General features: G+C 39.5%; 1 protein-coding gene across 1 annotated transcript in view; it reads right to left on the bottom strand.

The window, feature by feature from the left end:
- The window catches only part of LOC122745965 (maestro heat-like repeat family member 5), a 173650-nt gene that overhangs the window by 78053 nt on the left and 81212 nt on the right, over nt 1-14385 (bottom strand). The window contains 2 exon segments of the mRNA XM_043991432.1: nt 1559-1694; nt 2854-2933. Of these exon segments, the coding sequence (XP_043847367.1) occupies nt 1559-1694; nt 2854-2933 (216 nt within the window).

Here is a 14385-nt window from a genome sequence, read left to right as displayed (position 1 = left end):
GCTAAACTAGATGACCCATAAGGTTCCCTACAACTCTAAATCTATTATCCTGTTATCTCATAAGCCATTTTTGCTCTGGAGTGGCCTCAAGAGTTCTTCAACTATAGCCCCCCAAAGCCCTGTCTTATTCTGTCCCTGGGGGTTAATGATAGAAGGTTTATGTTCAGTCATATAGTCTTGCAATGTTCTTTCTGCCCTCCAATATCACCTAGTACTTAGTACCTCCTTTATGCACTTATGCTGTATTTTTAATCTGTTATTTGTAAATGTCTCATAGAAGACTCTCATTCCATCTTTATATCTCTTCCAGTGCCTAGTCCAGTGCTGTTACATAGTATGCATTTAGTGAATGTCAAATGAATAAATGAGTGATTTATAAAAAATCATTCATTAAGGGGTAGCTAGGTGCCACAGTGGATAAAGCACCAGCCCTGGATTCAGGAGGACCTGAGTTCAAATTCGGCCTCAGACATTTGACACTTACTAGCTGTGTGACCCTGGGCAAGTCACTTAACCCTCATTGCCCCACCAAAATAAAATCATTCATTATTTTTGAGATGCAGCACATTTTTATTACAAATGTCTATCTTGCGATCAGAACAAGATTCTAATTCCTTCTTCAGTACTTACTGTATGACTGGAAAAGTTAGTTTATTTTTCCAAGCCTTGATTTTCTCATCTGTAAAATGGAGGTGATCATACTCACCCTTCTTGCCATGAAGGGTGTTTGTGAGCAAAGTGCTTTGTAGATCAGATGATTTTGTTTGTTTGTTTGTTTGTTTGTTTTTAGTGAGGCAATTGGGGTTAAGTGACTTGCCCAGGGTCACACAGCTAGTAAATGTCTGAGGCTGGATTTGAACTCAGGTACTCCTGAATCCAGGGCCGGTGCTCTATCTACTGCACCACCTAGCTGCCCCTGACCAGATGATTTTATGGAAATTCCTGGCTTCTCTGGGCAGATGCCTGTTAAAGATCTCCAGGCAAATGGGTCCAGCCTGGAAGGTTGGCCCTCTCAGTGCCTAATAGCCTTTCCAGTTGAAAAATTCCTTCTAATAATCACAATGCATTGCATCTGCATGGCACCTCATTATTTCCAAAGTGACCAAATTCTGACAGGGACAAAGCAGCAAATTTGACCTCAACTTAGGTTTCCTGGCCCTCAGCCCTTGTAACACACATCATCTTTCCTCTTGCTCACCAAAGTCCCTCCAGCTATTGTGATGAGGACCACTGGAGCACAGGATTTAAAGTCAGAAGGGCTTTGTAGGTCATCTTGTTAAATCCTTTCATTTTATATATGTTGGAAACTACCACACAAGAGAAGTAAGGGAACTCCCCCGGGTCACACAGCTAAATAGGTAGCAGAACATAGATTCTAACTAAGGTTTTCTAACTTCAAACCTAGCAGGTGCTTTTTCCTAGGGGAAATCACCTCACAGAGGCCTCCAGATAGATCCTTAGCCAGGCTGGGCCTATTCAACCCCAGGCCCCATAGGTGTCATCTACCAATGGCCAGACCTTGCCAGGTAACCTCAGCTAGGGAGCAGGGTTGTATCACCTTGGCAGCAGGTGAAGTCTCCTGGCCAGGCAGTTTGTCTGCTAACATCTCTGTGACTGGAAGTGTGAACAGACTTTCAAAGCAGGTATTGAGAACTTTAGTTTTGATCTTTGTACTGAGACACGGTTGAAGGGAGCTGAGGAAAGAGACACACAAAGAAAATAGATTCACTTATAAGATAAAGCTATTAAAATAAGATTCCTGCCTCACTGAAGACCTAGGAGAAATAGAGAGGCATAGGGTTAATGATACAGATCGGGATGGGGAGAAGGAGAAGGACAGGGATAGTGATAAAGAGACCAGTCCTCTGATTTCACTAATACTGGGAATTCCCAGGTGAGAGAATTGCTTTTACCAATGTGTGTAAGTCATAGAATGGGGAATTATAATAGAAAGTAACTTAAAATCTAAAAATGGGGCATTGTAAAAAATTAAATTAAGATGATGCTTAATATCACTATTAAAAGATGTGGGCTATAAGCAGAGGCAACAGGGAGCCATAGAGAGTTTATTAAGTAGGAGAGTGACATTGTCAAATCTGTGCTTAAGGACAGATGGTAGGTGCTTAATAAATGCTAATTTACTGATTGATTTTCTAAGTGAGGACTCACACCTAGTCTCTTTTGTGACCCACAGCAGATATTTGGGAGATGGCTGGTAGGATAGAGGTAGATTAGAACCAAATATGAGACCAAAGTCAAGGTTCAGTCTTGGGTCAGGGTTTAGCTCTTCTGTCACTTAAGATACTCATTTAGCCTTCTGGCCAGTCTGTGACAATGGTTAGGACTAGGTCTATGGCTGAGATTTGGGGTCTACTTGAGGTCAATCAGTCAATAAGGATTATTATTATAAGTAATTCTATTATGTTCCAGTCATTATACTAGGGATAGAAAGACAAATATGGAATAGTCCTTGCTCTCAAGGAGATTCTATTAGGAGAAAAACATATACATATATAAGTAAGACAAAAATGTAAGCAAAATAAACACAGGGACTAAAATAAAGAATAGGTGGCTAAGATGGGACCCAAGTTAGGGTTCAGTCTATAGGCAGGATTTGAGATCAAGCTCTAGCTGGGGTTATTTATGGTTCAGTAAGTCACTAGGCGGGAGGAGTCATTTTGTGGCTAAAGCACAAAATAAAGCTACGTAGCCCAAAGAAGAACAGAGCACAAGACTTGGACCTCAATACTCCCATCTCCCCATTAATGGTCACAGACCTTCCTCCTTCCTTTATCTGCCAATGCTCACAAGGCATAAAGGGTTAATCTTCTATAACCTGAGGGAAATGAATACCTCAATATGCTGATAACTTGCAGGCTCTTCTGATGAAAATATGTGTCAAAAAATTCTCGAGGTTCCTTCTGAATGCTGATCTGAGAATGACAAAGCCAGATTAGTAAGAAGAGCAGAGTCCTGCCAACTACCTTGGCCCACTTTCAAACTGTCTCCTTTTTCCCTACCCATCACCCAGCCAGGGCAGACCATGGGGACTTCATATCCACCCCCCCCTTGGGTAAAAAAATTCTGCCAAATTATTTCTAATCTTGAGAATGTGCAAGATGAGGTCTATGGCATTCTACACTGCAGGACCGAGTATCATCCCCACTTGCAGGCCTTGAAGCATCATCACATCTGCTCTTCATTCCATCCAATCCACCACACCCATCCACCCACCCACTCAATTGTCTGTGTGGGGAAGGAGAGGAGTTTTCTATACAAAGGGATGGGTCAACCAAAAAGTGAAAGTAGCCACTAGCAAAAGTCATCAGTGTCCCTAAACACTTGTCAGAATCTGTCATTTTACCAGTGTAGAAGCTTTCTTTGGTAATGCAGATCACAGATACACCATAACTAAGTAGGTAATTTTATGAATTTCAATGACCAAAAAAAAAAATTTATACACACACACACATACACACACACACACACACACACACACACACACACACACACACATATTCATATCCATCCGTCCCCTTGTGATTAACCAACTGGTAATTAGCTTCTCAATACTGACTATAGCTATTCCATGGAATAAGAACATGCATAACTGCCTAGGCTTGCCTTCAGGTGAAGTTGACAGTATTCATTGAGTGATTACTATGTGCCAGGCATTGTGCTAAGTTCTGGGGTTACAAAGAAAGGAAAAACTCGTCCTGGTTTCAAGGATCTCACATTCTAATAGATGAGAGAACAGGCAAACAGCTATTTTCGTGTAAGACATTCAGGGTAAATAGGAGGCAGTCTCAGAGAAAAGGAATTGAGAAAGGGGCTGTAGGAGGTAGGGTAGAAAACCTGGAAAAGCCTCTGGCATGCTGTGAATTGAGATGAGACCCAAAGGAAGCCAAGGAAGATAGAAAGCAGAGACAAGGAAGGAGAGGGTTGCAGGCAGGGGGAAATAGCCAGTGAAAAATGCACAGTTAAGAGCCGAGGTGTCTTGTATGAGTAATAACAATGGGGTCAGGGGGCAGCTAGGTGGCGCAGTGGATAAAGCACCGACCCTGGATTCAGGAGGACCTGAGTTCAAATTCAGCCTCAGACACTTGACACTTACCCTGGGCAAATCACTTAACCCCTATTGCCCCACCAAAAAAAAAAAAATAGCAATGAGGCCAGAGTCTCTGGACTATAACTATGAGGCAGAGGGAAAGTATAAGAAAACCAGAAAGGCAGGAAGGGGCCAGATGATAGAGAGCTTTAAAAGCCAAACAGGATTTTATATTTGATCTGAGAGGTGATGGGAATCACTAGAGTTTCTTAAATAGGATGAGTAACATGGTCAGACCCGGGCCTTAGGAAGATCACTGTGGCAGCTAAATGGAGTATGGAAGAGAGTGGGGAGAGATTTGAGACAGGGAGACTAAGCAGGAAGCTATTAGAATCATTCATATATAAGGGGATGAGGACATTTGTCAGCTTGTGGCAGTAGTGTCAGAGGAGAGAAGGTATTGTGAAGGTAGAATTGATTGGGCTTGGCCACAGATTACATATGGGGGATGAATGAGTGAAAAATCAGGGCATGACTGGGAAGATGGTGGTAGCTTTGCCAGTAATAGGAAAGTTTAGGACAGGAAGGTTGGCGAAGGGAGGAGGCAGGGAGAATAATGAGTTCATTTTAGGGCATATTGAGTTTAAGATGTCAATGGAACATCGAGTACAAGATGTCCAATGCTTGGGGAGACCTGCCAATGCTCTCCAATATCACCTCTGTATTGACATGAGGCACACCCATGGAGGAATTATTTATGTTATTATAATTATTTATTCATTACGGTTTTAGGTTTCTGGTTAAAAAGAAATGATTCAAATATTCTTTCATCATTCATTTTCCCCCAAAACACTTTTGAGTGTAGTCTGAACTAGATAAAATGGCAATTGAGAAATATATAACAAAATAAAAAATATATTAAAGCATAGATACTATTAATATTTGGTTTTCTAAATCAACATGTGACCCACAGGGATCTTTGTATATGGTTTTCTGTTGTTGTTCAGTCATTTTCTAGTCCATGGCCAACTCTTCCTGACACCATTTTGGTTTTATTGGTAGATACTGAAGTGGTTTGACATTTCCTTCTCCAGATCATTTTATATATGAAGAAACTGAGGCAAACTGGGTTAAGTGACTTGCCCAGGGTCACACAGCTAGGAATTGTTTGAGGCTGGATATAAACTCAGAAAGATGAGTCTTCCTAGCTCTAAGCCAGGCACTCTTTCTACTATGCCACCTAGCTGCCCAATATGTATAATTTAGTGACCCCCACTTCTACTGGAGTTTGACACCACCACCCTAGACATATTTAGCAATATATTCCTTCCAAGTAATGGGCACTGCCATGTTTGTCTCATTCCTGTCATCTATAATCACCGTACTAGTCCCATCCTCTCCTCAACTCTGATCCTTACAGTAGAAAGGGATGCAAATCATGCCATTTGCACTCTGGCCCTTCTCCCCCAACTTGGACTTTGCTCCTGGGGCCCTGGTCATTGATAGGTGAACTTTCACCTTAACTTGCCTGGAAGAAGGCACTCTTGCACTCTACTTGCAGCCATTTCCCAAGCAATACTGGAAACACTCCTTGTTTCAAACCCAGGTTTCTCCCCTTTTGAATTCTGGCTCCCCTTCATTTGTTGTCTTCCCCTATCAGAATGTAAGTTCCTTGAGGGGTTGGGAGTGGGGTGGGAGGGAAGGCATTGTATTGCTAACTTGAAACTGTATCACTAGCCTATAGTTCATATTTAGCCCATAAAGCTTGTACATTCATTCCTTCCTCTGGTATCAAAAAAACCCCTACATTCAAATCCCAGTTTAGCAATTTACTATTAGCTTTATGACCTTGGACTTATCATTTATTCTCTCTGGGTTCCAATTTCCTTATAGGTAATTTGAGGGAGTTAAATCAGTCTCAACCCAATTCTTTTCTGCCTAAAGTCCATGATAGCATGATTCCATATTTAGCTCAGCCCTCCCCAGGTCCAATCCTTTGCTGTCTACCCTTCGACTGGCCCTTTTCAATGTGCATGCATATTCTCTTGTGAAAAATAAAAATTCAAAATATCTCTAAATTCTTGGCCTTTTCTTGTCAATAGGAGATGAATTTATTTTTTTACCTCCATCAACTTACAAAGATAGTCAACTCAAGCAAAGAGAGGTAGAAACCTGGATCAGTGGATAGAGGAAGTACCAAACAGATGAAATCCTGGATTTTCAAAAGTCAGTGTTATAGTATGATTGTTGAGAGCCATTCCTATATCTAATGATATAAATATTCCAGTGCTTCAAAAATCTTTGATTACAGTATTCTGAGCACCCCAATGCAGATCAGAACCCCTCTAAGTCTGGCCACCACAAGTAGCTGTGACTGAAAAAATTACCTGGTAGATAACAATTTAGCAGTGAAACTAATTCAGAGTGATTTATGTGTTTGCATATTGTTGAGCAATTTTTTTTTAAAGTATTAGGGTTGCTTTTTGACGTTAACAGTTTTAGGTTCATATATATGGACCGTAAAAAATGTTGCTGCTAGCCATCAGTTGATTGCCCCAGTATTTGACTGCCTCAACTTTCATCTAATTCCCTTCTGCCAAGATGAGTGACACTAAAGGCAGCTGGTTGGAAATGGAAACTTCAATCAATCATACTGCACATAGTCAGTAGTTAATAAACATCTGTTGGATTAGAAACTGGAAAGGAATGGAGTTTTGACCACATTGACTTCCTTTGGTGGTTGTGTAGGGATATTATGATTCACCTTTATTGACCCCCTTTGCTTCGTCCAACTCTATACCAAATTCTATGCTAAGAGATAACTATATTCTTTATGGGAAATCTTGCAACAGGGGCTGATGCACTACAAGGGCCAGGTAAAGAGGGGGACATTAAAGTGACTAGAGATGGAGTATGACATTTTCTTTTAAAGGCTGAGAAGTAGATGGCCAGGTCAGGTTTTGAGATCATCCAGTGAAGATCTAAATTACTGAAATCTAAACAATCTCCAGAAACACACCCCTGTAGCCTTTAAAGTCACACCTTGTGTATCACTCTTTACATGTCATGTGAACTCATGCAAATTAGTTTCCTAAAAGGTATTCCTGCTTCCACTCTTCTCCCTCCACTTCTTCTTAGATTGCCTTTACAATCACACCTTGTATATCACTCTTTGCATGTCATTGTGAATTCATGCAAATTAGTTTCCTAAAAGGTATTCCTGATACCACTCTTCCCCTTCCACTGGACTTCCTTCCAGATTGGCAGTTCTGGTCAAGTAACTTCTCTGCTTAAAAATCCTCAACGACTCCCTAAATCCTAGCAAATGTAGTTCAGATTTCTTTGCCAGTCAGCCAAGGCCCTCTGCACAATCTAGTACCACTCTCCATTTCCAGTCATTTTTTTTTTTTTGCAGGGCAATGAAGGTTAAGTGAATTGCCCAGAGTCACAGAGTTAGTAAATGTCAAGTGTCTGAGGTGAGTTTTGAACTCAGGTCCTCCTGAATCCAGGGCTGGTGTTTTATCCACTGCGCCACCTAGCTGCCCCCTCCAGTCATATTTCACATGAACCTCCTAAACATGTCCCACAATCTTTGAACTCCATGCTTTTGCTCAGACAATTCCCACTATCTAGAACGCCCCCTTTCCCCCCTTTTTTTACCTGTTAAATTACTATCCTTTCATGTTAAACTCAAATGCCATCTCCTCCTAGAAGTTTTATTGATTCTCTGTCCTTTCTGCATCAACCTTCCTCCTTGGATTTCACATAGCACTTCACACCTCTCTAATAGTAATTAGAAGCAACATGCCATGTTGGTTACAAGCTAACCCTAGGAGCCCAAAAGAAATGGGCCTTGTTGCTAACATATGACAGCTACTTCACCGTGTACAAATCACTGGATCTCGGAGCCCCTAGCTAGTCACTAGATTATAAACTACAAAGAAGTTGCTGAGCTATATGGATGTAGGGAATTTTCACATCTAGAGCTTCTCATACTGTTGAATTTATAGCTTCAGACTCATTCCCACCTCTACCCTACACCGAAATTGCTATCTTGGAATATTACATATTTTGGTTTTCTGTTGGTGCCTTAACCCCTCTGTTAAACTACAAGTTCATGAGGACCAGGACTATGCTTTGTATATTGAATGAAACTGAACAAAATGTAGGTAGTTGTGTTTACATGTACATATACACATGCAGTTGTTCTTTTGCAAGCATATTTGTCCATGCTTGTATGCTTAATGTAGTTCTGTAGAAAAGGGATACTTCAAAAACAACAACAAAACAACAGAACAGGGATACTTCCATACTTTCATGGAATGGCTATGACAAAGACATGTCTATCCTCTCCAATATCATAATTCACTTCTATCTTCTCATCCTCGATGACTCTTTCTATTTGTCTATATTTCTAAAGAGTATTTTGTGGTTGTATTCATATGCTTCCTGTATGTATCATGGCAGGTAGACTCCAATATATTTTATATTGAAATTATTTCTATTGGAGTCATATTGGAAGTTGTTTATAACAGAATTATTTTAACATAGTCTAGATATTTGGAGAAGATAATATATAGAGAAAGAGTAATGATTTGGGAGGGTGTTGTTTCATACCCTGTTTTATTGCTTTGCTACCATGTTTTCAATTAATTTAAGCTCAGTATCTAGGGTTCTAGCCACAATGTAATCCTCAAAACAGAGATACTTGTTTCTTCTTTCTCTATGTTTATGGCTTCATTACTGAAAAAAAAAACCCATATTCCCTACTTATTTTTTCTAATCATATCTGTTTTTACAGTTCCTTTGTCTGAGTTGACAATTCCTATCCCTGATTTTTAAAATTCTCCTGTGGTATAATAAATTCTATTCCAGTCCCCCTTTTTAGTTCTGTATGAATCTTTATGTTTCAGTCATGTTTCTTATAAGCAACATATTGCTGGATTCTACTTCCTAATCCATTTTCCTATACTGCACTTTTAAGGATAAGTTCATCACATTCACAATTATAATTCTAAACTGGGTATTTCCGGCTATCATATCCTCTATCCCCCCCCTTTTCCCTTTCTCCTTTCTCCATTTTCTTCTTCTTCTTCTTCTTCTTCTTCTTCTCCTCCTCCTCCTCCTCCTCCTCCTCCTCCTTCTCCTTCTTCTCCTTCTTCTTCTCCTCCTCCCCTCCTCCTCCTCCTCCCCTCCTCCTCCTCCTCTTCCTCCTCCTCCTCCTCTTCCTCCTCCTCCTCCTTCTTCTTCTTCTTCTTCTTCTTCTTCTTCTTCTTCTTCTTCTTCTTCTTCTTCTTCTCTTCCTCCTCCTCCTTATTTCTTCTTCTCCTCCTCCTCCTCCTCCTCCGTTTCTTTATTTAGAATGGTATTTCCTCCCATTACATGTAAAACACATTATATGTAAAAACAATTTTAACATCTGATTTTAAAACTTTGTGTTCCAAATTTTCTTCCTTCCTCTCCCCCAGCCCCCCCACCAAGAAGAAAGTAATTCAATATAAGTTATACATGTATAGTCATGTAAAACATTTCCATATTAGTCAGGTTGTCAAAGAAAAGAGACAAAAGAAATTCAAGAAAAACAGTTAAAAAATATGCTTCAATCTGTATTCAGAAACCATCAGTTCTTTCTCTGGGGATGGATAGGATTTTTTATCATAAGTCCTTCAGAATTGTCTTGGATCATTGTATTGCTGAGAATAGTCAAGTCATTAACAGTTAATCATTTTACAATATTGCTGTTACTTTGTACACAATACATTTTACTTTGCATCCACTCATGTAAGTCTTCCCAGGTTTTTCTGGGAGCATCCTGCTCATCATTTCCTATAGCAAAATAGTGTTCCATCATAATCACATACTACAATTTGTTCAGCCATTCCCCAATTAATGGGCATCTCCTCAATTTCAAATTCTTTGCCACTAGAAAAGAACTGTTATAAATATTTTTGTACATATAGGTGAAGCCTTTAACTTTTTATCTCTTTTTGGATACTAACCTAGTAGTGGTACTGCTAGGTCAAAGAGTATGCATGGTTTTATAGCACTTTGGCAATTGTTCCAAATTGCTCTACAGAATGGTTGAATTACTTTACAACTCTACCAACAGTACATTGATGTCTTATTTTCCCCATATCCCCTACAGCATTTGTCATTTCCCTCTGCTATCCTATTATCCACTCCAATATGTATGAGGTAATAACTCAGCATTGTTTTGACTTGCATCTTTCTAATCAAAACTGTTTTAGAGCATTTTTCATATGGCTACAGATATCTTTGATTATTTAATCTGAAAACTGTTCATATCTTTTTTTTAATTTTTTTTTTTTATTTTTAGTGAGGCAATGGGGGTTAAGTGACTTGCCCAGGGTCACACAGCTAGTAAGTGTTAAGTGTCTGAGACCGGATTTGAACTCAGGTACTCCTGACTCCAGGGCCAGTGCTCTATCCACTGTACCACCTAGCTGCCCCCTGTTCATATCTTTTTATCATTTATCAATTGGGGAATGGCTTTTATTTTAATAAATTTGACTCAGTTCTCTATATGTTTGAAAAATGAGGCCTTTATCAGACAAACTTGATTCAAAATTTTTTTCAGTTACTATTGCTAACCCTGAATCCTATTTCCTCCCACACCATTTACTCTATTTTCTATCTCCTTTCACCCTGTCCCTCTTCAAGTGTTTTGCTTTTAACTGCTCCCTCCATCAATCTGCCCTCCCTTCTATCACTCCCCCCCCTTATCTTCTCTTCCTACTTTCCTGCAGGATAAAATAGATGTCTATATCTAATTGAGTGTGTATGTTATTCTCTCTTTGAACCAATTCTAATGAGAGTAAAGTTCACTCACTCCCCAGCACCTTCCCCATCTTCTTCTCCACTATATAAGCTTTTTCTTGCTTCTTTTGTGTGAGATAATTTACCCTATTCCACCTCTCCCTTTCCCTTTCTCCCAGTGCATTCCTCTCTCACCCCTTAATTTTATTTTTTTGAAAGATATCATCCCTTCATATTCAATTCACACCTGTGCCCTCTGTCTAAATATATTCCATCCAGCTGCCCTAATAATGAGAAAGTTCTGATGAGTTACAAATATCATCTTCCCATGTAGAAATATAAACAGTTTAACCTTTCAGTATCCCTTATGATTTCATTTTCCTGTTTACCTTTTTATGCTTCTCTTGGCTCTTGTATTTGAAAGTTAAATTTTCTATTCAGCTCAGGTCTTTTCATAATGTCTGAAAGTCCTCTCTTTCATTGAATTCCCATTCCCCCACCCCTCTAAAGAATTGTAATCAGTTTTGCTGGGTACGTGATTCTTGGTTGTAATCCCAGTTCCTTTGCCCTCTGGAATATCATATTCCAAGCCTTCTGATCCTTTCAGGTAGAAGCTGCTAAATCTTGTGTTATTCTGACTGTAGCTCCGCAATGCTTGAATTGTTTCTTTTTGGCTGCTTGCAATATTTTCTCTTTGACCTAGGAGCTCTGGAATTTGAATAGGGCTGGTGCTTTATCCACTGCACCACCTAGCTGTCACCAGGGTCTTTTTTTTTTATCATGGTCTTCAGGTAGTCTAATAATTTTCAAATTCTCTCTCCTGGTTCTATTTTCCAGGTCAGTTGTTTTTCCAATAAGATATTTCACATTGCCTTCTATTTTTTTCATGCTTTGGCTTTGCTTTATTGTTTCTTGATTTCTCATAAAGTCATTAGCTTCCATTTTCTCAATCCTAATTTTTAAGGAGTTATTTTCTTCAAAGAACTTTTGTACCACTTTTTTTCATTTGGCCAATTTGGCTTTTCAAGACATTCTTTTCCTTGCTGGCTTTTTGTACTTCTTTTATCATTTGGCCCTTTCTGTTTTTTAAGGTGTTATTTTCTTCAGTACTTGATTGTGTCTCCTTTACCAAGCTGACTTTTTTTCATGATTTTCTTGCATCACTTTCATTTCTCTTCCCATTTTTCCCTCCACCTCTCTTACTTTATATTCAAAGTCCTTTTTGAGAGCTTCTATGGCCTGAGGCCAATTTATATTTTTCTTGGAAGCTTTGGATGGAGTAGCTTTGACTTTGTCATCATCTTCTGAGGATGTATTTTAATATTCCTTGCCACCATAGTAACTTTCTATGGTCAGAATTTTTACCTGTTTGCTCATTTCCCCAACCTATTTATTGATTTTTAATTATTTGTTAAAGTGGAGCACTACTTCTAGGGTGGAGGGTACACTATTCCAAGATTTAGGGGTTTTGTGCAGCTGTTTTCAGAGATACTTCTAGGCATTTGTAAGTTTTCAGTTTTTCCAAGGTATTATGATTTAAGGAGAGGTATATTTATTACTTTTCTGGCCTGTTCTCTGGTCTGCAAGCAACCACAAGCATGCTTTTCTGCCCTGGGACTATAAGAAATATCCAGCTCCAATGTTGCTACAAGCTCTGGTGTGCTAGTGTTCCTCTTTGGCCTGAGACCACCATCCAAGACTTTGACCTGGATCCAAATATAGGCAAAACAACAGAGTCTTGACTCAGTGTTATCAAAAAGACCCCTGTAATCTCTTTCTGTCCAATTGTTCACCCTCCTTACCCTCTGTGGGTTGAGTTTCAGAAGCAATTGCTGATGATGATGATTCAGTGACTCCCATGGCTTGTTCCTGGTTTGATAGGGCTGGGTCTGTGTTGGCACAGAATGCACTGGTCCAGCCTACACTGGACTGAGCTCCACTCTCACCCCAGTGTGACAGACCTTTCCACCAACCTTCTAAGTTGTCCTTGACTGGAAAATTATTTCACCCTGTCCTTTGGTGGGTTCTGCTATTCAAGGAATTGTCTTATGGCATTATTTGAAGGTATTTGCAGAGGTGTTGACAGGAGAACTCAGGCATGTGCCTTTCCTCCTCCATGTTGGCTCCACTCCTTTACTTACTCTTATTTCTAGTCTCATGGCTTAGATTGAGACTTTGCATCAGGTTCCATGCCTTCCATTACATATGGGTATTTTTTCTAAGTGCTATTGACCTTGTCTCCTCTTTAGTCTAGATGCTGCTGCCATTCCAGTCTGAATTCTAGGTCCCATTGCTTCCCTCAGTCCCAAGTTTCTGCCTCTGATTCCTAGAAGTACTTTGTGAGTGCTGGTCTTGATTGTTCTCTGTCTCTTTGTTCTCTTTTTCTTCCATGATTTTTAATAAGTAATTCATTCATTTACTGCTGTGGCCTTGAAGCTAGATCCCCTTGAGCCATCCCTCTCCTAGTCATCACCAGGTGAAGGCTGACTTTTGTACAGTTCTAGACTATACACTAGAGCTTTTTGTTTCTCTTCGGGTTTCTTTATAATTGCTCAATATGAAGTCTTTTCTGTCCTCCCATATTTGCTAGAACATTAAGTGGGGAATCTAGCCTTTTTTAATACAGTCACTCACATTATCATCATAACCAATCCCATGTCTTTTCCAATTATGTTTCTCTCCAATGATATCAATGTCTCTCTTTCTCTTGTGCAAGCCTTTGCTGGTAATGTTTTGCAACTTATTGTGGTCCAATGCAATTTCTAGCCATATAGCATCAACAAAAGAATAATATTTTGTGACAAACATTTTTATCTATAGTTTTGGGTTCCACTTTTTATACCTCTTTCCCTCCCTCCCCTCCCCTCCCTGAGGTGGCAAACAAGCAGATATGGGTTATACATGTATGATTATGTACAACATTACCATATTTGTCATTTTGTACAAGAAAACTTGATTAAAAGAAAAATGAAAGTGAAAAATAGCATGCTTCAGTCTGTTTCATCAATATCCATTCTTTATTTCGAGGTGGATAGTATGTTTCCTCAATAGTCCTTTGGGATTGTTGTGGATCATTGTATTGTTGAGAATAGTCAAGTCATTCACAGTTCTTCATCAAACAATATTGCTGTCTCTGTGCACAACCTTTTCTTGGTTCTGCTCACTTCACTATACATCATTTCATACATGTCTTTCCAGGCCTTTCTGAAGTCATCCTGCTTGTCATTTCTTATAGCACAATAATATTCCATCACCATAATATACCACAGTTTGTTTAGCCATTCCACAATTGATGGGCATTCCTTTGATTTCCAATTCTCAGTCACCACAAAAAGAGCTGCAATAAATACTTTTGTACAAATAGGTCTTTTTCTCTTTTGGGGGATTCTTTGGGATGTAAACCTAACAGTGGTATTTCTGGATCAAAGGCTTTTCACAGTTCTATAGCCCTTTGGGCATAGCTCCAAATTGCTCTCCGAAATAGTTAGATCATCCCAGCTTTCCCACATCCCCTCCAATATCCAATTTTTAAAAGACATGGTATTTACTTCAAGGAGGAA

The sequence above is a fragment of the Dromiciops gliroides genome, chromosome 1, assembly GCF_019393635.1.
Source record: "Dromiciops gliroides isolate mDroGli1 chromosome 1, mDroGli1.pri, whole genome shotgun sequence".
In the NCBI taxonomy this organism is placed as follows: Eukaryota; Metazoa; Chordata; class Mammalia; order Microbiotheria; family Microbiotheriidae; genus Dromiciops; species Dromiciops gliroides.
This window is presented reverse-complemented; position numbering and strand designations above follow the sequence as displayed.